We start from the raw sequence: 23328 nt of genomic DNA on the forward strand, positions 1-23328 counted from the left end.
CTGGCTAAAGATCTGAGCAAAATAAATATGTGGACCGCCCCCCCCCCGTCAACACACACCTGTACAAATAGCATAGTGCTGCGGATGTTCATCGAGTAAATACTTGCAAAGACTGTGTGTCGACAGGAGGCAACCACCACCCTGTAGTTACAGAAGCCAACACCACTAGAGCAGGCATAGGCAAACTCGGTCCTCCAGATGTTTTGGGACTACAACTCCCATCATCCCTAGCTAACAGGACCAGTGGTCAGGGATGGTGGGAGTTGTAGTCCCAAAACAGCTGGAGGGCCGAGGTTGCCTATGCCTGCGCTAGAGGTATATAAAGACCTTTGGTTTATCTCAAACCTACTGGGAGTAGCTTTAACTATTGTGCTCTGCAGTGTACACAGTTCAAAGGGATTGCTGGTTTAAAACAGTGCTAAGGGTGTTATAAAAATATATATATAACTGAATTGCAGAAACAGGCTGGCAATTGAGGGCAGCCGTGTAATTCCCTGTCAATTGAGGTTCCACAGAAACCACCCTCTTCCTCAGTTCCCAGGGTTACAGAAGCTGGGAACATTACAGAGACAGCTTGCTCAAGCCCTCAGGGCAGGGAGAGGCTGGCAATGCTACCTGAGCAAGGTACTAGTTAATAAAATGAACAAAGGGCGACAGAATAAGCCTTGGCAGGACAAAGACTCCGCCCCAAAGGTAACTATGCTGAAACTCAGATGGAAGTATCGTCACTTTTGCATTTAAATTTCCATATTTCTCTTTCTCTCTCACTCACACACAGAGAGCAGTATTTCTGTTTGGATGCAGTTCATAAAAAAATAATAAATGGGCTAAACGCCTGATCCTGAAGACTCATATCCGAGAAGGGTGCAAGGTTTCAGAAGTTTTTGCAGGCAAAAAGGGAACAAAGATAAATAAAGAAAACATGCACTGATTTCTGTGTTTAACAAGTGCTCCTCTGAAATGCTGCATGCTTTTCAGGAAAATCGCTACTTGTTGGAAGGATAGGAGTTATTGTTTTTACAGCCTTCTATTGCCTAATGCACTTCCTCTGCTACCAGGTTTACTAATCTAATCTGAACTAATTTCAGCAAGGGAACTCATGGGATGAATTCATGGATAAGCTATGCTGTCACTAAAGACAAAAGCAAGGTTTCTAGTCCTGGGTCTATCTTGAAACATTCTTCTGAGGTTACATAGGATAGTAATTAAATTGCTGGCAGCTTTTGCTGGGCTGACAAGGGTGTAAATCTGCCATGTAATCAGACTCCAATTTGGGCCCAGATAAGGTTTAACCTGTGAAATACAAGAAAGCAAGACATTGCAAAACTTGCAATACTATGTGCAGTTCTAACTAGTAAATCACTGATTAACAAACAAGTGGGCAGATCCTTTTGAAACAATACAGAGGCAGCATTCCTTTATGAATTTAGGCACCAAATTATACTCAACTTTCTGAAATAAAGTTCTGCAAGACGCTAAATTTTTGGAAACCAGCCCTAAACTTAGCCTCCAGTTCTGCAACAGAAAAAGTACAAAATTATATAGTTTAGCATATCTACTTGTATAGCAATTTATACAGGGATTCAAACTAGGGTCATAATGAACCAGGCACATCTATTGCATACCTTCAGTTAGGCTGCAGTCCTAACCATGTGTATTCAGAAGCAAGTTCTATTGAATTCAACAGAGCTTATTCCACGGTATGTGGAGTTAGGACTGAAGTCTTATTTATCAACAGGCTTGTATGGTGGAAGTCTTATTTATCAACAGGCTTGTATGTTCAGCCACACAAGCACAAAGGAGCTGATATGCAACAGCAGCACACTGGAAAAAATGATGGAACAGCTCAGAGCACCTTGAGTTGTTCAGTCCTACACAAAAGGAAGAGTAATAATGAGATGAAGAACCGTGACTGCTAAAGTCAACCTATACTTATAGAGCCCTGAACTTTTCAACACCCATGTAAGCATCATGGTATTAATTCCAATGGAGAGGGAAAGTTCCTGGAATCCTGTGTATGGTTACCAGGTTTAATTCCTTCCGGGCTCCTGTGCACTTAACAGCTACATGACAGGTAAAAATCCAATAGGTGAAATTCATCAGCCTGGCAAAATATTTAACCTACTGCATTGCTGCCATTTTCCACATCCACAAGAGTGCCTGCCCATGATCACAGACTGTACTACATATGCTAAATACTATCTTGCCTCTGCATAGCTGTTGCTGAGCTAGCCTGGGGTGGTTGAATGTCCAGATATGTAGGAAATCCTATTCACATTTTCCAAGGTCATTAAGGCTTAATTTTAGAAGGGGAGAACTGGGCCCAGAATGCTCCAGAATTGTACCACTATAACTGGTCACATAGCTTATGTACTTAATGTATGAACAGATTCCACTGAAAAACATTGCGTTTGTGGTGATGTAACATATGAAAGCTCTACCCATGTGTTCATTTGTGAGATTTCATTCACACAGGCATATCTCCCACTAGATGCTGCTGTTATCAAGAGAAAGGAATGATTGCATGAAGCATTCTTCAATAGACTGGGAACTTAACCCCATTTATCCTCACTCAGTACTTTTAACTCACTCAGTGAGTACTGATCTCAGTGAGCAGATCTCTTTCAACCTCCATTCCCCATCTGTAAAATGGGGGTTAACAATTTTGGATGAATTAGGTTATTTGTCCCAACCTGAAGAAGAGTTTAGGTTTCTAGCCTTAAGCAAATACATTCTGAGTGTATACCACTGAGACAAAACTTCTACTGGAGTTTTTACAAGACCAACAAATGCTGATTCGATTTGCTTCCACGCAAAAATACACAACTGCAACTGTTCTGATGTATGACATGGTTCAAACTCGATATATTGCACATGAACAATGTATGTAAAATCTCCATTATGGTCTTTTCAGCATCAGGTGAATACTTTATTTTCCCAGGCTTTTCAATCTAAAATAAAATTTTAGTCCCTTTCAGATCACTTGTTCTGATGTTATCCTCTGCTGCTATAGTCTGTTTTGGATTTGTTGTCACTTTGCATTATTGTATGCTTATAAGCCATACAGAGAACTTTTTTTGTCATTGGGTGGTATATAAATATTGCGAATGAATAGGTAAAATATATGTGAAGCTGCCCTGCTAAGCTGCCTACACCCAGTTTCTTGGGGGAATTGGGGGGGGGGGGAGAGAAACAAAATAAACAAAGCAGAAGAAATAAAGTGCCGAGGGTTATGAGGCAGGGTGGGGATGAGAATGGAATGATTCTTCAAACACAGAACACATTAGGGGGACTTGAAAACAAGCATGCTGTTTTACCAGCTGCCTGTGGATACACGCCCACACAGAAAGTGCAGCCCAAGTTCCAAAAAAGTAAACAGCTGCGTTGCAAGGTGGACTGTGAACTTGTATTTTTTATCATTCATGCCGACAGATCAACTCGTCCTTGGTTTCCTATAGCAGCTTATCTACATTCCTCTGGGAATTTTACATTCCTAGAACACCACACACCAATGTGGCACCATTACTGGAATAGCTTCCAGGTGTCATTTTTACTGCAAATTCGTGATGATTTGAGCTCATGGTGCTAATCAGAGCAGCCACCTGCAACCTGGATTTGTACCTGGAAAAGTATTGCCAATCATCCTGCTTTATTTCCAGTACTTATCCAGTAACCTTCTGCTGAAACCCCCTAATTTAGCATAGCAAAGAGAGTCCTCCCCCCACCTTTTGTAGCATTTTAGCTCCTGCTGAGAGCATTGAAGTGGTAGCATTTGAGCTACCAATCCATGAGTAGTGCATGATGATTGTGTCAAGAGCAACAATTCAGTAGTAAAACACGGATCTGGAGGTGTCCATGGTGCAGAGGAAAAGTCCTTTCTGAGCTGTCTAACAAACTACAACCCAGCTATTAAAAAAAAAATCTACTGAAACTCATTAAGCAAAGCAGTTGGCCTTTGTTAAAAGAAAAGGAGGAAGAAATTTCTGCGAACTTGAACTGCAAAACACATTCCTCAGAAGTTGGTAACTTCTAATCTGCAAGTAAAATGTGTGGGATGGTATCAGACTCAGTAAAAAGAGCAATGCTCAGAAGAGCACTCCCATCACAGTTAGTCCACCTCTTCCACAGCTGAACCACACCATTGAAACCACATTATGAGCTACAGTTAAATGAAAACCAATCAAATGTAAATAATAAAGCAAGACAAAGGAATGTTTCACATGTCAATGTTTTCCTTCTACAGAATGCACTTCCACATTAAGAAATAACACAACCTGCATGTATGTGCACCGTTGAGTCACAAATGTCTACAGCTTCCCACTACATGCATGTTTACTGAACTACACATGTGAAGGACTGCACAATTCACAAGACGCTGAGGCCAGTCACTGCTCCCTGATAAATCTGATACGCTTGTTTGGAAAACATTTGTGGCATACCTTTTGGGTGCACTTAAAAGCTTCATAGGAAATGTAATGTGTGAAGTGGCTCACAGGTGCATGTTATCTTGTAAACAGCAGTGCCTTCTGAACAGGAAAACATAGCACATTTTTCTTTCTCGGGGCAATAAATCAAAAGTCTTTCTCATGGGAGAGCTAGCGACATTTAATTATCCTTCAGCAGTTGTATCACTTTAAAGAACTGGGTAAGGATGAAGACATTCTCAGCCTCTGATTTCTGGCAACTCCCACTCACAAAGGAAGTCTCTTTTACAGTACTGCAAAGAATCCTTATCTGGGAAAACTTAGCTGGAACTCATCCAGGAGGTTATCAGCCAAAGGCATGTAAGAGATAAGGACAAGAGCCGCCATGAAACTTTACATTTTCAATGGGGCTGAGATAACTGGTGGAAACCCCGGAGCATTCCTCCTCCCCACGTGCAAGGAGTTCACATCAGCCCCTTCTCTCCCCTCCCCCGCTCTAAAATCCAACAACAAACAGCAACTGAGCCAGACTTCAAAACACAGAACCTGCAGAGAACCAGCAACAAAAAGTTCTCAACTTCGCCGCGCGCTCATTTTTTTTTTAAAGAGGCCCCCGAGGAAATAGCTTTGCCAATACTCCAAATGCAACCACTATCTTCTCCACCAATAAATTAAGTGCAATGTGGAAAGTGGGGAGGGGCGGCATCAAATGATGGATGGATTTATTGTTTACATACAGAGAGCTCTGATCACAAATCAAAGGTGGGAACCATTCCATAAACCGCTTCGGGTTAGCAACAGCGAGCTACAAATGCGCGCCTTAACGCGTGCGCAACTGGAAAAGAGGAAAATCAGGATGGTAGATCTCTAGACTGGTGGCACTTACGTGTAGCCTTCAGAGCTCATGTCCCCGTAGTTTTTCTGGATGTAATACATCTTATGAGTGTGGGTATGGCTGCTTCCCCCTCCTCCTCCTCCTCCACCTCCGCCGCCGCTCAGCATCGCATGGTTGTTAATATCATAGCGCATATCCGGCCCGGAGTCGGTTCTGACCATCCTCCCCACCGTGTTGATCCTGGGGTGGGATCCGTTGATGCTCATCTTGGCGGCTGGGCTGGCTCAGACTTGGGTGCCTCAGAATCAGAAAAGGAAACCCACACAGATCAGAACAAAAGCATGAACTTCTCTGGCGGGCGAAAGGCTGCTCCCCTGTGACTCGCTCTCTCGTGCGCTTTCTTCCCCTCCCTCCAACGCCCGGCAGCAAGCGGCCTTCGCAAGGCGCAAGTCCTCAAGGAGTTAGTTCCCCAACCCCAAAAGCGACAGAGTCCAAAAAAAGAGAGAAAGAGAAAGCGTGCAAAGGTGGTGAGGCAAAATGGAGGTCAAAGGCCGGGGGTGGGCGTTAAAGAGGGGAAGGGGATCTGAAGGGGAAGGGAGGGGTCTAATGAAGAGCAAAGTAGGAACTTTTAAAGGAAAACAGAAAGAAAGAGAGAGAGAGAGAGGCAGGTGTTGGTGGTGCTGAGCTACAGCGGCGGCGTCCAGGTGAGGAGGCAGCCGAAGGCGCGGCGCTGCTGGAGATGGTGGCGGCGGGCGGGGACTGGGGAAGAGGAGGAGACCGGCCAGTCCCCTCCCTGCTGGCACCGGAGAGGCCGAGCCGCACCTTGGGGGATGCTTTGCTCAACTTGCAAGCCTGGGCGTGGAGCCGCCGCCGCCCTCCGCCCCCCCCCCCGCCTAGCGACTGTGGGACACTCATAACAGCGCTGCGTGTCCCTCCCTCCTGACATCTCTCTCTCCGCCTTTACCTGGGCCCAACCCAGAGGCGAGGGAGCCGACGCCCGCCCCGCTCAGGCGTCCTTAGCGCGCAGGAGGAAAGGAAAGCGCCGAGGCCCGGCTGGCCGCACCCTGGGCGGCGAGGAGCCTGGGGAAGGCGCGCGGAGGGGCTGGGCTGCGCCCGGCAGCTCCGTGGGAGAAAACCTCCCTCTTTCCCGACCGGTCGGCGTAGGAAGCCCACTCCTAGGGGCCGAATGTTCGAGGGGACCGCCCCCCCACAAAGTTTTTTAAATTTTATTTATCCTTTTCGAATTTATACGTTTCACCGATTTTACAATCCTTTTGACATTTCAAAACTTGACTTCCTTTCCCTGCTTTCTGCGGTTCCTTAAGTTTATATCTGCATATCCAAATTAATTTGTTCATTTATTCATCTTCTCATGAAGCTGCAGGTTATTGCAATAATCCTACCAATGTTTTTATCTGTTTACAATTTATCTGTAAATATTCAATAAACCGTTTCCATTCTTTTGAACATCTTTTCATTATATGTCATCACAAAGTTGATGAGCATTGCCATTCAAATGATGTACATGTGCCACATCATGTGATCAATTGTGCATGTTGGGGCTTACCTGGCCCCTACCCCAATACTTTATTTATTACATGTCTATCTAGTCCTTCCTTCCGAAGGAGGGCAATATGTACCTTGACCTTGACCAAATGCCATTTACTGTTCTGGAATGCCCCACCCCTTTAAAGGTAAAGGGACCCCTGACCATTAGGTCCAATTGTAGCCGACTCAGGGTTGCGGTGCTCATCTCGCTTTATTGGCTGAGGGAGCCGGTGTACTGCTTCCGGGTCATGTGGCCAGCATGACTAAGCCGCTTCTGGCGAACCAGAGCAGTGCACGGAAACACCGTTTACTTTCCCGCCGGAGCAGTACCTATTTATCTACTTGCACTTGGACGTGCTTTCGAACTGATAGGTTGGGAGGAGCAGGGACCAAGCAACGGGAGCTCACCCCGTCACGGGGATTCAAACCGCCGACCTTCTGATCGGCAAGTCCTAGGCTCTGTGGTTTAACCCACTGCGCCACCCGTGTCCTGTCCACCCTAGTGAGACATTAACCATTTTGCCTATGGACACAATTTCACCAATGTGGGGTTTTTTAAGTCAGTTTTTAAAATTGTCCTAAAATTTAAGCACTATTGCTATTGCATTAGTATTTTAATGATTGTTTTAAATTGTGTGACACTGACTAAAAAGGTAGTAGTTAAGGTGCATCAGAGTGAAGAGCCAAAGGAATCTGGCTATTTGGCATTCTTCCTGGACTCCTTGAAAATAGGTGTATGGATCAGACTGGTGCTGCAATTTAAAACGCAGAAAGCATGTGCAAACTTCAGCCTGCCTCACTCAAACATCTGAAATTACCGTAGTCAAAATGAGAAGGGATTACTTCTAACTTGAATTTGAGAATAGCGATTACTTCTAATTTGAGTTTGAGAATAGACAAGTCTCATTTTAGAAATTAAATTCCGAATGCCACTTTTGCATCTGTAGATGCGAAATGCCTCTACGGTAATTTGATATGTAAATGAACTGATAATAACATCTTTTAATCAGTGAGCTAATTGCCCACTATGAATACCATGTAGCATCACTTGCATCTGACTAATTACATTTTCAAGTAGGAGTATCAGTAAGAGTACAAAGAAATCAGAGTGCCAGTGGTGAAACAAGTTAGCTAAAATGGCTGATAAAGGGTGTGAATGCTGATTATGTAATTTAAATGTTAAGACTAAAAGCTAAAGTAGACATAATGTAGTTGACCCATTAACCCATAGACATTAATGGCAGACACTGGGAGAGGGAGGATTCAATTAGGACGTGGAGCTGGATAAGGGAAGGTTTAACTTTTCGCTCCAAAAAGAGGCAGTGAACTACACAAATTTAAATAAAATTTGCATGCACAGATTTATATGGATAGATGCACTTGTAGAACAAATAACTAAAATTCAAATAAAAATACAGTGCATCTCACTACCATGTGGATCACTATAAATAAGTGGCGTGGGTACCTGCCATATGCTGATTGTTGACAGACATTTTTTAGGTCTCCGTTTTCCCTTCTTATGGTTCTTTAAATTGGACAGGATGAGGGCTGTCCTCTGTAAAGTTGAGCATCCTTTCAGTCACTAACTGCCTTCATATGTGCTTCCATTCTGTTCATTAGTTCATACATTCACCGCTGGAAGAAGGGGAGCATTGAGAAAGCACAATGGATGGGGAAATGTGCAATGTTCCCACTTCACACTCATTTTTAAGAGGGGAAATTGCACAAATAGCATTGCTCTATTTTCACGAGGACCTCTACTTACATGGAAAGTTATCTTCCATCATTTCCACCACTACCTCTTGCCCCCTCTTCTATATACCTGTCCTATTCCAGGTTCATTGGTTAGACTACATTAGACTAGAAAGGTGGCCACCACAGAGAAGGCCCTTCCAGTGGTGGTGCCGCAATTACATAATGTCCTTGCGACTGAAAAATAGTAAATCATACTTTCAATACAACCCTGTTAAACACAACACTGAATTTCAACGGAGGAGACTTAAGGATGTAATCTCTCCCACTGAAATCAAAAGTGGGAGTCAAAAGTGTGTCTTTTTTAAAAGAAGAATCCTGCAATTTCATTACCCGTATTTTTGTTCTAGTAGATACAGCTGAAATAACTTGTCATTTGTCAGGTTTACAGAGCAGAAGGCGTGTGCATGGCAATGTTTTCATGGTGGTAAGAAAGGCCTAACAACTTTACTAAATAATGCTGATCTTCCTCACCCAGACCACCTCAGAATAAGTCTTTCTGATCCCCCTGTGGAAGAAATTTGGGTGTCAGGATCCAAGTCAGATAAGCGAGCAAATTAAGACTTCATCCAGTCCTTCTACATCTTAAGTACGTTCAGCGAGGTGGCTCTGTCCATAGCTCTTTCCCAAATACGTCATCCTTGACAGAACTATTCTAAGTACTTTGCCCAGGACGTCTTCAGTTATGAGTTATTTCGCACAAGACAAAGCACATTTCAAAAACCTTTATAGGACTGCATGCCTGCTTCCATGAAGCGCCCAGAATGTTTCTCACAGAGGGTGTGGTGAGTGAAGTTTCAGTCTTGTCAGACCTGATGGACAGCTCAGCCGAAAAACTTGAAATGCCTAAGCAGTTTTGCTTCAGGTGGAGTAAGGCAGCGCAGCTGGCACCACAGACAATAGACAAGAGTGGATCATGTTACTTGCCTCACACAAGGCTTTTCTGACAGTGAAATAGCAGGCTTAATTACTTGCTGTCCTTGACATTTTCTTGAACAATTCCCTGCATTATAAATGCTGGACTCTGTCACAGTCAGTGGGGAAAAAAATACATTTAGAAACATTGCGATAAATGCTTGTTAAATCACTGTGGTACAGGCCATAGGCTACTGAGAATTAGACAAGATAAGCTGTGGTCCACCTCATAAAAATGAGGATGCGGGTGGCGCTGCGGGTTAAACCACAGAGCCTAGGACTTGCCGATCAGAAGGTCGGCGGTTCGAATCCCCACGACAGGGTGAGCTCCCGTTGCTTGGTCTCTGCTCCTGCCAACCTAGCAGTTCGAAAGCACATCATGTGCAAGTAGATAAATAGGTACCGCTCCGGCGGGAAGATAAATGGCATTTCCGTGTGCTGCTCTGGTTCACCAGAAGCGGCTTAGTCATGCTGGTCACATGACCCAGAAGCTGTCTGCAGACAAACACCGGCTCCCTCGGCCTATAGAGCGAGATGAGCGCCGCAACCCCAGAGTCGGTCATGATGGGACCTAATGGTCAGGGTTCCCTTTACCTTTCCTTTTTATCTCATTAAAATGTACAAAACAAAGGAAATTAGGGGAGTTGGAGCCATCACTTGGCCATGTGGCTGTGTGTGTGAAGGAGGCTGTGGCATATTACCATAACTGTTTGCGGATCTGACCGATTAGGAGGGAGTGCTTCAGTTCAAGCTTCTGACTGCGGAAGGGGAAGCTTGAAATAACTTCTCTTTCCACTGAAGCTATGCTTTCTTCCTTCCCTTTGAAGGGGGCTTTCTGAAACCCTCCTTTATTATAAACATTACCTGTACTGGCAGTAACAGCTGGTACAATCCTAAGCATGCTTATTTGGAAGTTAAGACCCACTGTGTTCACTCAGGCTTTCTCCCAAGTATGGGTATCTTTATAAGCTTTGAACTAGAAAGTCCCCCATTCAAAAATCTTCTTTCTGTCAAGACCTTACTTTCAGTTCTTAGACAAGCCATAACTACCTCTTCCGTAAATGGAGGCAGGAGCAGAACCACGTATTGAAAGCCACTGAGATGTCTAGGAGAATGAGCAAAGACACTCTCCCGCCATCTTTCCTGAACAAATGTCATCAGCCAGGATGACCAAAGCGCTTTCAGTGCCATGACTGGGCCTCAAGCCAGACTTAGATTAGGTCCAGACTTCAGATAAGCACTTTCCTCCAAGCGTGCATGAAGCTAGACTGCCAGCATCTTGCCCAATGAAGAGATGATCGCCACAGGGCGATAGTAGTTTAGCACTTCTGGGTGCAAAAAAGCCCACTTAAGGAGAGAGTCCACCACTGCCTCCTTAAATGCAGGTGGTACCTCACCCTCCTCTGATTAATCACACCCTGGACCCACCCATTTAGTCGTCCAATTGGTAGCTCTAAGAAGCCAATATGGGCAGGAGTCAAGGTGGTAGATGGCTGACTGCGCTTCTTCAGGTAGCTTGTTCACATCCTCAGGCTGCAATAATTTTGCAGCTACCGGTATTCTCTTGGTATGGTGTGACCCAATGTACCCTGAGTCCAGTTCCATTTCTGGGCAAGTGCTAACCCTCAGATATATTTACTAAATTGTTTGACGAAGGATGAATTTCTGTGCTGTAAAATCTAAAATATAATAATAAATAGACACGCAAGAATATACTGCTGCCATAGGTAGCTGTGTAGCTTTCCCCAGTGGTGCAAAAAGAGTGGTGTCTTGGAGTGGCCCCGATAGATCAAGGAAGTGACCTAAGGAAATGGTTAACTCCCTTCAACTGTCCAAGCTAGCAGGCTCTGCAAATACTTTAAAGAAAATAAATAAAAGAAATAAAAATAATCTGATCACTTGGTGCTTAGTTTGGCCATTTTGTGAATGCATAGGTTCTCTAGATGCTTTTTAGCTGACAGTTTCATTTCACTCTTCTTTCTTCCTGCCTGTACTGGATTCCTGGCAATTCTTGTCTAGGGTGGTGGAACTTTCCCATCTATGCACCACCTCTTGCAACACCTATGTGGATCAGAGACTGCAGAGATGGTGCCAACACAACAGTGTGTGTGTGTGTGTGTGTGTGTGTGTGTGTGTGTGTGTGTGTGTGTGTAGCATGGTGCTTTCCATTCGGGAAAATCAGTAGGTTTGGAGAAGATGCATACAATACAGTACTGCGAAAAAGTGTTCCTAGTGAATAAGAAGAATTGTGAATCAGTCCTGCCTAAGAGGCTTGTACTCATGCTGGAGCCATAGTGAGAGGTTTCCCTAAGAATATCCAAGGATTGCCAGGCCTAAATCCTTATCTTCATTAACATCAAAGGCATGTGTACACGCCTTCTTTGTGTAGCTTTTAATTAAAGCGAAGTGTGTATGTATGGGAAGGTATGGACCTTTTGCAGGCTAACCAAGTTGTTAGTGGATAGATGTGTAGAAATGATTGCTTTTACAAAGAGGAAAATCTGGACTATTCAACTTTGAGAACTGCTTTGCAAAGTTGGGATCTTCTGATTCCCGGTCGCCACTGGAAAATTAAACAGCGCTGGGGTGCCAGCTTGAATAAAAGCTCCACCCTGCACAATTGATCACAAGACATGGCACATGCACACAATCTGAATGGCAATGTCCAGCAACTTGGGGGGGTGTCAAATATTTTAGGGGGGGGTTGAAGGGAACTCGGCCCCTAGGAGTTGGCTCCTACAAACAGCGCCCATGACTTGTTTCATAAGAAGTTAAGAAAAGACTTGCTGAATTGAACCAAGCATCCATTAGGTTCAGCATTCTGTTTCTGACAGCCGCCAGGCAGATGCCTCTGGAAAGCTCAGAAGCAGGGCATCAAGACAACAGCCTATCTATGTCTTCAATAAAGTGGGATCAGTTTGTGACAATGTCATTTTCTCTCTCAGTGTTGTTTGCATTCCCATTTTGGACTGCCTCTGTTTGCAGAGTGTCCAAAAATACACTGGTGACTTTGGGCATATTTGTACAGTATTTTATTTACAAGTACGGAGCCAGTGCATATGGAGGCAAACAGGCAACAGATCCCCAGTGAGAGGCCCTGTAGCTCAATATGCTTCTCTTTCTGCCATCTCACAATTCTCTCCCTCCCTCCTATTTTGACAGCATTAACTACTGTTTCCCATCACTCATCTACTGGGTCTCTACTCCACCCTTACGGGTGAATTGCCTCATCAGAAAACAAGTCATTAAGAAATATTAATGTTGTCCAAGTCTCTGCCGCCTCCTCCTGGGTGTCACTTGCGGTCTGGCCACTAGCAGAAACAGAGCAATTGACCCATTCACATTAATCAAACAACAAAATCTCTGTGTGTGTGTGTGTGTGTGTGTGTGTGTGTGTGTGTGTGTGTTCTGCTGGCAGAAATCCACAAAGCTGCTTGTTCAAACATGAACTTGGTATCTTTCGCACAGGCAATTTTCTGTCTGGCACTCAGAACCTTTTTCCAAGAGGTGTGGCTTCTTCTGGAACAAAAAGACTTGGATGAGTCACACCCATTTTAATACTCAAGCTTTGGGTCCTACCCTAAGGAGTGTCAATGCTCTTGTTTTTTCTTCCTTTCTTGCCTCTCACAGGCCTTAACTCTCTTCAGCTAAGAAATCATGCCCAAGACACGAACACTTAAACATATATTCTACGCAGCGCACTACCCGTAGTTTCACTATCGTTCTTGTTGTTCCGGTTGAAAGTGTGAATACTCTCTAAATTTGTTGCTGCCATTGCCCAAAGGGTTTCATTTTAGGATCAAAGAGATGCGCAGCTACAAAGAAGTGTGAGATAACACCTGGTCTTAAGTAACACTGGTCTACCAATTGATCTATGGCATTGCTCCAGTTTTAATTAGACATTGGGTGTGCCTTTTTGTATTGATAAAACAGCAGGGAGTTTGAACCAACTAAGCCAGAAATGGAATCCTCAGTACAGCCCAAACCTGAGCTTTCAGATCCACAGTAGCTAGCCTTGAAGAACATCCAAAAAGTCCATGAGCCTACGCCCAAACAAGGGTGAAAAAAGAAAACACAAGAAGTAGATTGAGAGTGAGTGTGGGGTGGGGTGGACCTCAGGCCCTGAAGGACTTCCTATCTGGCACTCAGGAATAAGGATGGGAACGAAATCCGATTCAGTTCACATTTAAAGGCGAACTTACCTAATTTGCACTTCCTGAAACAAGTTGCACACTGAATGAAATACATGCATCCTTTGAAATTTGCACATCTCTGAAATTTGCAGTGTAGTTCTCTAGCAAAGTAATGTGTACAAAAAAATGTATATGCTAGTGTAAAGTTTGCGTATGAATGCATACATTAGCGCAGAGCTTTCCCAACCGTGTGTCATGACACATTAGTGTGTCGGCTGCAGTGTGTAGGTGTGTCGCACAAACGCTCCCCGCGTTCCTCTTGGGGCTGGAAAGGGGTTAGTTTAACCTCCGGTTTGCTAGTAAAACTGCATTACGGTGTCGTGAAATGATGCACGACTAAAAAGTGTGTCACCAACATGAAAAGTTTGGAAAGCTCTGTATTAGTGGATACACTGTACAAAAATTAATTCTGTTATGGAAAATTGCTTTGCAAACACATGCGTATTGGGTAACATTGTAGACAAACGTGTCTATCATGAGAAATCCACACTGAAATGATATTGAATTTTCATGAGCACTTAAAGAAACCCAGAAGCTTAAGACTGGAAAGATGAGAAACAGAGAGAACCAAGTTGATATATTTGCCCATCCCTACCCAGGAGTCAGGAGTCTCCCCAGGCCACCCCCCCCCCACCAAAGCCACACCCAACACTTAGTGTTTTCGCCTGGTAGGAATGTGTACTTGACCCCTGCTTGCTTAGATGGAAGACAGAGAGGGATGTTGCGAGTGTGAAGAAACTAACCTACTTTGCAAAGGTAAAAATTAACAAGTTATTGCTCTAATCACTTTTGCCTCTGGCTCCACCACCACTCGTAGAAGACTGCTCTGAAGGAATGTGTCCCTTCCGCTGGAAAAGGTTCTCCACCCATAGGGATCCTTTTACCAAAGTACTGTGTTAACCAAAGGGACATGGAGAAAAGTCAAATAAAAAAGCTTGGAAAAAAGTATAAAGATGAAAACATCTTCGTTGTTGTTGTTGTTAAAAGGAAAAACACAACCAGCTCCAGACACCCCGCTCCTCCCCCTCAAAAAAAATCCCCACCAATTTTGGGGAACACAAATGAAAAGGAAGAAATGAGATAACACCAAACAATTAAGCAGGGTGGAGTTGTGAGTGGATCCCCAAATGCCTTGGAGATCAGCCTCTGCAATTAAAAGTGGAAGGTGCGAAAAAGCTAATAAAGGTACAAGCAGAATGGGAGAGGCATGATTTACAGTGACACCAAGGTTCCAGCAAAAATGTGGAGGGTAAATTTATGGGATTAGGCTAAATAGGAGATCACCAAAATAAAATAAAAATTTGCTTCCCCCTGAAGGTCTGAGGCAGGGTGTTGCCATCGTGACAAAGGTACGTACATGCTATATACTTTTCAGCAGTGGCGCTTCTGTGAGGGTTGCACTCCTTACATTTGCCATCTTCTCCTCAGGACTGAGCTTGGGGAAAACCATTCCACATCTTTGGGGCAGAAACCAGCTGTGGATTCTACTGATTGGCCAGAGACCTTTGATGTCATGATGCATGAAGCTTTGATGCCCTCAACTCATTCCCCAAAAGCAGGTTGTTGTTTTTTTACATTGTTCAAAAATGGAGGCTGAATGCACAGTCTTGTTTACTCTGCAGCCATCACATCGCCACTGCTCGTTTGGGAAACAGGGTACACACAACACTACAACCCACATCTATCCTGTAATTTCTTTATCAAATACTGTGCTTTGATGCATTTCCCCCCAAACCAGCCTCGCTCCAAATTAAGAAAAATAACATCTTAGCTGCATTTTCAGCTAGTATAGTATGCACATAGCCTTTCAATTGTTGTTGTTGTTGTTGTTGTTGTTAATAATGTTATAACGATGATGTACCCAAACCATTAAATGGCATTAAGGTGCAAGCAGTACTTTGAGAAGTTATCTTTCAGACAACTCCGCCTGAAGGATGGCAGAAGGCTGGATACATATGCTTTCTGTCAGTGCCAATAATTATGTCTGCCAAATAATTGTGCAGACATTAAGAAGCCAGGTGAAGAAGACATTAAGAAGCCAGGTTAGCCCCACTGGGGTGAGGGGGACTTCACTGAGTTCTCTTTTTAAGATATGACTGTATGCACAATATATAGTCACCCTTTTCAGCACCGACAGTTAAAATAGATTTGGTTACAGCTCAGCATGATCTGCACTTGTGGGAACTGTTCAGAAACATATCCCTCATCCATCACCTGTTGTCCGGTCCAAACACAGATCTTGGACTTCACTGAGTTCTCTTTTTAAGATATGACTGTATGCACAATATATAGTCACCCTTTTCAGCACCGACAGTTAAAATAGATTTGGTTACAGCTCAGCATGATCTGCACTTGTGGGAACTGTTCAGAAACATATCCCTCATCCATCACCTGTTGTCCGGTCCAAACACAGATCTTGGCCATGCACTTATTGTAGTAATGTTATATACAGTATTTGATGGCGCTGTGGGTTAAACCACAGAGCCTAGGACTTGCCGATCAGAAGATCGGCAGTTCGAATCCACGCGACGGGGTGAGCTCCCGTTGCTCGGTCCCGGCTCCTGCCAACCTAGCAGTTCGAAAGCACGTCAAAGTGCAAGTAGATAAATAGGTACCGCTCCGGCGGGAAGGTAAGCGGCGTTTCCGTGCACTGCTCTGGTTCGCCAGAAGTGGCTTAGTCATGCTGGCCACATGACCCGGAAGCTGTCTGTGGACAAACGCTGGCTCCCTCAGCCAATAAAGCGAGATGAGCGCCGCAACCCCAGAGTCGGTCACGACTGGACCTAATGGTCAGGGGTCCCTTTACCTTTACCTATATACTGTATTTGATGTTAGCCGTCCTGAGCCTGGTTTCGGCCAGGGAGGGCAGGATACAAATAAAAGTTTATTAATTATTATTTTTATTATTTCCTGTTTGGTTTACCAGAGAGTAACAAAGCCAGGAACATTCATTCATGAGCTTCAGACAGTCTAGATTCAGCAGACACTGAGATCAGCATATGTCATTTTATCTGTGCTGACATCATAAAACAAACATTTGCCCTTGATGACAGCATGACTGTCTGTGAGCAACAGAACCTCTAAATAATAAGTGCAAATACAGTTTATGCCCTATGGGTCCAGCTTTGTCCTATATTCCATCAATTGCGTTACTCAGAAATGTGCAAGCACATGTGGCTCAGTAGCACAGACAAAGTAAACATGGGTGTGCATGATCAATAAATGATTTGCCTCTCATTTCAGGCAGATGCATGCTCTACATTTAAAGCATATTCAACACACATTTTAAAGGGCGTGACTTTCACCACAGAATCCTGGGACCTGTAACTTGTTAAGGGCACTACAAATAGTAGTTTTGTGAATGGGGGAACTATAGTTCCCAGGATTATTGGGGGATGGGGGAGTAATGCACTTTGAATACAGTTTAAATGTATGGTGTGCATCTGCCCATAGGAAGCCAACATAGACAGGGTGACTGTACTTAAGTGCTGCATCAAAAAGAAGGTATCTATTTCTGCTTCTCTAGTGGGGATCGCCATGAAAATCAAAAGGGTCTCAGTAAGGGTAAAACCACCGGCTTGTGAAATCCTGACTGGTTTGCCCCTGATCCTGTTTTTTGGGTCTGATCTCAGCTCTAAAGTGTGTACATATTGATTAAAAAAGCGAAATATATCTGAGCACATGCGGCTTCTTTTCCAGCACTATTGTGTAAACACAGCAGCCATTCCACACTGAAAAAGAATAGCTGTGCTAGCAGACATCCTTCATTCCAGGAAGACGTGAGCCTTCTTCCCCCATCAGCACCTCTGATTTTGGAAATTAAGCAGCAGGCCCCACCCTAACCTCAAATTCAACACCGGTAGTACAGCAGCTGCAGTTGGTACAGCTGCTTTTCTTTCCCACTGCCCTTTGGCCCTCTCTGGGGCAGAAGATGTGCCATGAAAGGCTTAAGGGCCAACCACACAAGATGATCAGATATTTGGGAGTTTTCTTTCCCATTTTAAAGCAGCTGTGCTGGATTTTGATCAGAGCAATGATGCCCTTTGCCATTTCCCATATCAAAACCTCCCACTCTGAAATATTTATTTTAAAAATGGGAATGGGGTGTGGATACAGACATGGTATAGGTACCTGCATTCCCCCCTCTGTTTCAGAGCAAATCATGATTTTTGGGAGTGTAATTTACATCAGGGAAATGGGTTAAGTACTCCTCAGAGCCACTTCTTCAGTCAAAACTGAAGCCCCTTGAAGCGGCTTTAAATTAAGCAAATGAAAAACAACATCACTGAAGATCTAATCATGGATCTTCCATGTCTGGTGAGGTTTGGCCAGGGTAAGGGTTCCTCAGTCACTTAGATGAATTTCACACTGAAATTCCACACCTGGATTCACACTGACTTTCCAGAGGTGCTTTCTGAGTTCAGTCAGAATGCGAGAGCAGCCACACCCCAGGAATGGCTTCGAGTTGCCTGCTATCTTCTGGAGAAGAAAAGGCTAAAAAGTAAAACCTACATAAATCCAGAATGCCTTGCATGCCTTCTTCCAGCAACTCCTGCAGCCAATAAACATATTGCTCTGCTTTCCTTTGGACCACATCAGCAAGGTCAAGAGAGGAGTCTTGTCTCCTGGGCAGCCCAGGACCTCCATACACATTGCCCAGGTTTGCGCCCCTGGGAAGTCACTTTGGTGCTGCTAACACAGTGGTTTGACTTGCCCCCAGGAGGGCACTCCTTTTTCTCTTGAGATAGATGGATGCTAACAACAAAAAGTCTGTTTATGTTAGTGAGATCCTGACCGAGCAGGATATAAAATTAAGCATTTAATAAAGGACCTTGTATATTGTAACCTTGTATACTGTTCATTTTTTCATGTAATTTAAAGTGAGAGGAATTGCTCGGGAAAGTATGGGGTAGGTAAATGTAAAATTAAACCAATCGGTGCTTCTTCACTTGTACCTTTCATCTTCCTTCTCCCTGAGGGTGTCTGAATAGTCACTCCGACTCATCTTGCAGGTTTCCAAGTTATAGTATATGTTGATGCTCAGCCTGAAGCAGAGGCAAGGCAGATGATCCCTGCATTCCATAGAGATGTGCCAACTTTTTTGACCACAAGGTACTCCTGTATCCTTAATAGCTGCATCGCAGGGAGACGTTTGATGGCTCCACCTCTGTGGATCACAGATTGGGAACTCTGCTTTTTACATCATAGGAAGCTGGATTCCAACAGGTCAAGCTATTAGGGTGCAACCCCAACCCCTGGCTGGCAGTGGTGGAGCTTGATGGAGCACAGCAGGCCTTGCCACACCTACAGCCCCGGCACTTGTACAGGTCAAGGCAGACTGTGAAGGGACAGGAAAAAATGCCCTGTTGCTGCACTAACTCCCAGGCTGACACAGTGAGGAGACATGGAACAGACTCACTGTCATTGTAGGACGGCATCAGGATATGTCAAGGATCCAGCAAGTCCTTTGGTGCCTGAACTGACAGCAAGAATGCCACTGGCAGTAGTTTCTCCCCACTCTTAGGGCAGGCTCATTGGGGTGCTTCTTGGTGTCAGGGCTTCCCTACCTATGGTAGAGCTCCCTTGCCACCAAAGGCTTGTGGGGCTGGAGAAAACTGAGCAGAGGCACCTCCTCTCCATCCAAATCCCTTTGGCACAACAGATCAGGGGTCTGGATTGCTCTGTTAGGCCATGTAGTTCAATATTGTCTACTCTCCAGGGTTTCAGGCAGTGTTTTTCCCACATCAAATCACCTTCCCTATCCAGTCCTTTTAACAAGATATGGCAAGATAGAACCCAGGACGTTTTGCATGCCAAGTACGTACCCTCCCATGCTCCCCCTTTGTCTTGCTTCAATGCTTCCTGGTTGTTATATGAAGAGCATTGCTCCCATTTCCTCTGCTCATCCTCAATGTGCTCATTCTTAACTATTCCCCAGACCCTGGATTGTGTCTGTCCAATAAACAAGGTTGCTAAAGTTTCATTTATTTTGGGGGGTGATTTAAAATTAAAATTAATCCGAGAGTGGGGTACAATATAATGCATTAATAAAAAAGCAATCTTTTAAAAATAAACTCAAACCACAGTGACAACAGTAAATCAAAGTTGCAGCACCAGAGAGCAACCAAACATCTCCTCCAGCCAACTTAGCCAAAAGCCTCAGTAAATGACAGTAGCTTTTTCAGACAGTTAAAACCCATCAATGTTGGCGTCAACCAAATCAGTGAAGGTGTTACACAACTGGAGTGCCATTGCAGAGAATTCCATCTCGCGTGTCACCACCATCTGCAAATACAACACAGCTGAGAGGGAGTCTTCCCTTTATCTCAAGGATGAGGCTGATGTAAAGGGGAGTAGGTGGTGGCAGCCTAGCAAATACCTAGGTCCTAAGCCTTTAGTTGTGCCTTTAGTGGGAGACCAACATGCATAGACTGAATATCCAGCAAAGTTGTTGGTAGCATGGAGATAAGTGGTGGGGAGAGTTTCACCTGCTAATTGTGGGTGTGTCGAGCTGTTGCTAAAAGCAAAAGGGCAGGGCCAAGTGGGGAAATTGCAACCCTCACAGTGTCATTTGTGTGTTCTGTTCAGCACCTGCAAACACTGGTACTGGTAAGAGGCTGGGGAAAGGTGGCACCAGTAGGTGCCTCCTTGCTGATGCTATCACATCTCATCTTTAAAATGAAATCTTCCCAAGGCACTTGGCTCAGGCACTTGGCATTTCAGGTTGGTGAGGTGAGGATCTCATAACAAACTCACATTCAGATGATTTCATGGAGAGGCCCATGGCAGCAATGATCATACCTGACAACACATTGTGAGCAGAGCACCCAGCAGGGTTTGGAGGGAAGAAAGATGGGAGAGAGCAGTTTTTTATATGGTCGACAATAAAATCAAACCATTGGTCCTAATATTCTGTGCTCATGCAAAAGGACCAAAAGTCCCATCGGCACTCTTGCATATTGACCACCAGACAGAATAGTACAGAGAACTTACATTTTTTTGAAAATGAAGTGTTTGCAATTAGTTCCATTCTTTGAAAAATGTGTTTAAAGACCCAGGCTTTCTCTGGTCAATAGTGGGAGTAGCTGTAATCCAAATGAGTAATATAGATGTCAGTCTGCAAACAGAAAGATGTGTTAGGGATTCCTTTGATGCACCCATGAAGTAGTCTGCTTAATCTCTTCTGCCTCGGCACTGCCTGCTCTCTGTGACCTTTCCTACATAAACACAGGAGAGCCTGAGAATGATATTAAAACCATAGCCCATTCTAGTTAACAGTCTCAAATTAAGACACGGTGGCTATTCAGAAACCTGAAATTTAGGGTGATGTTTCATGGGGTGAATTGGGGATCAGTTTCTGCTGTCAAAATGAAAAATAGGGGTTGGGGAATCAGAGCATGACCGGACCTAGACCTAGACACAGTTTTCACAGACTGAAAGGAGCAATTAGCTATACAAATAGATAGCTGGTAAAAAGACAAGAGTTTTGTGCCACTTTAAAGACTAAAATATTTATTATGGCTTAAGTTTTCAGGTGCTAGAGTCCACTTTATCTAGACCACCTGCCGGTTAAGCCCCACTAAAGACAACTGGACTTACTTCTGAGTAGACATGTCCAGGACTGCATTGCGGATCTGTTAGTCATTAAGGTGACAGAACACACCCTTTTACTCTCTGCCTTTAGTTTCTTCTAAGCTCTCCTCTTAGGGCTGCTCCATAACATAATTTTAAAAAACACCCAACACATATTTAAAGCACAAAGACGTCTTCCAAAGAATCCTGGGAACTGTAGTTCCCCCTCAGAGAGCAACAATTTCCAGTACCCTTAACAAACTACAGTTCCCAGTTGGTTTTATACATTTTTATTCAAGAAGTTTGCCTTCGTCTAGGCCTAATCCACACCATATTTTTAAAGCACTCTTATCGCACTAACAGACATGACTTCTCCATAGAATCCTGTGAACGGTGAGCTGGGATGGGATGTGGGGGAAGGTTGCAATTTTGTAAAGCTGACAGTCTGTAAAACGCACAAGCTAGAGAGAGGGTCAGAGCTATGGCTGATTAAAAAAATAAGAATAAAAATCCAGGGCTGCAGCTATGGGAGAAGCAGGATGCTCTTGGAGTGCTAATGCTGTGAGCACCTCCATCGTGGCCTCAGGTTGTATATCTGTGTAAATAAACCAGCTATCATAACAACACCACAGTCTCCTCATTTTCCAAGAGGAAACACGAAAACTGGATAAGCGCACCTAGAACCCCTGTAACATCACCCCGACAGCTCGAAGATTGGGGTAGCATGCAACAGCATACACTAATCTCACAGCAGCCTTTTGAAAGCAGCACCCAGCTTTTGACAAAACGGGTTGCTGCAATCTATTTAGCATAATGTGACTTGTGCAGAACTAACTTCCTAGTTTGCTCCAGTTGTTTTAGAACAATGACAAACACTGATTGTGCCCATACTTCATTCTTGACAAATGACACTTTTTAAAATTTGATGCATTTGGGCTTGCAAAAGACCTTGGTGCTGTTTCCTACGCCTGCCTCACTTACTGGGCTCTGTGTCAATGTGGGAGTAGCATCCCACACGCCCATATTTACTGCAGTCACCAATTTTCCCCAACACAGATTAAGGTCTTATTGTGTCGGCCTCAGCCACTTTACAAACAAGTACACAAAAGCTAGCTGTTGCTGCACTCTCAAGGAAACAGCTTTTGCTGTCATTTGGCTCCCCTGTCGAGAAATGAACAGGCATCCATTTAGATGTGTGATAAAAAACCTAATGTGTAGATTTCCTGCTATAATAGGCTTGTTTATTACTTATGGAGAACTATAAACTTTATTTATGGGGACAACATGTTCATGTAGCAAACATCAAGAATGGTGGTTGTTCACGGAAAGCCCACACTTTCAAATCTCTCTCCTAGGACTGCTTGACATGTTGCACGTCAAACAGCATGTGCTTTTGTCACCAGTAGGGAATGGAAGCCAAATCCAGATGCCTGGTAGGTGCACTTGTTAGAAACATAGGTATGGAAACAGGCCTGCTGGCATTTTATAGAAACAAGTAAAATGGCTTCCTTTTTAGAAATGTTATTTTTACAGTTCTATACATTTAAATCAGGAAGATCGTAAGAAAAACAAGCATGTTAGCTATATTTGGTGGCAATCTGCATTAAGAATACGGACTAACTGTTTAGTAACTCAGTTCTTTACATATGTCCAAGGTGCAGAAAATGTCTGGAGAATAAAAATATTCCCAGAAGTGGCACCCCATCTGTGGAATAATCTGCCCTAAGGAAGAACCCACTTGGCAGTCTTTGGGTGCTATGTGCAGACCTTTATATTTTCCCCAAACCTCCTTAAACCTTAGTTTTAAATCGAAGACCTGTTCAATCTATTTATTGCTGTTGTTGAAAGGTTTTGTTCTTGCTATACCTTGGATCCTGAACGCCTTGCAAGTTGAACATTTTGGCTCCCGAATGTCGCAAACCCGGAAGTAAGTGTTCCAGTTTGTGAACGTTTTTTTGGAACCCGAACGTCCAACGCAACTTGTGTGGCTTCCAATTGGCTGCAGGAGGCCACGCTTTGGTTTCCAAATGTTTTGAAACCCAGACTTCCAGAATGGATTCCGTTCCACTTCCAAGGTACCACTGTACTT

At 44.0% G+C, this 23328-nt stretch overlaps 1 protein-coding gene across 3 annotated transcripts in view; it reads right to left on the reverse strand.

Annotated features, from left to right (window-relative positions):
- Positions 1-5978, reverse strand: part of DSP (desmoplakin) — a 47391-nt gene extending 41413 nt beyond the window's left edge. For all 3 annotated transcript variants that reach the window (XM_081918140.1, XM_081918139.1, XM_081918138.1), the window contains exon 1: positions 5311-5978. In XM_081918140.1, coding sequence (XP_081774266.1) covers positions 5311-5525 — 215 coding nt within the window. In that variant the 5' untranslated portion in view covers positions 5526-5978. The remainder of the gene's footprint in view (positions 1-5310) is intronic.
- Positions 5979-23328: the final 17350 nt, after the last annotated feature.

The sequence above is a fragment of the Podarcis melisellensis genome, assembly GCF_964234715.1.
Source record: "Podarcis melisellensis genome assembly, chromosome: 7".
Classification (NCBI taxonomy): domain Eukaryota; kingdom Metazoa; phylum Chordata; class Lepidosauria; order Squamata; family Lacertidae; genus Podarcis; species Podarcis melisellensis.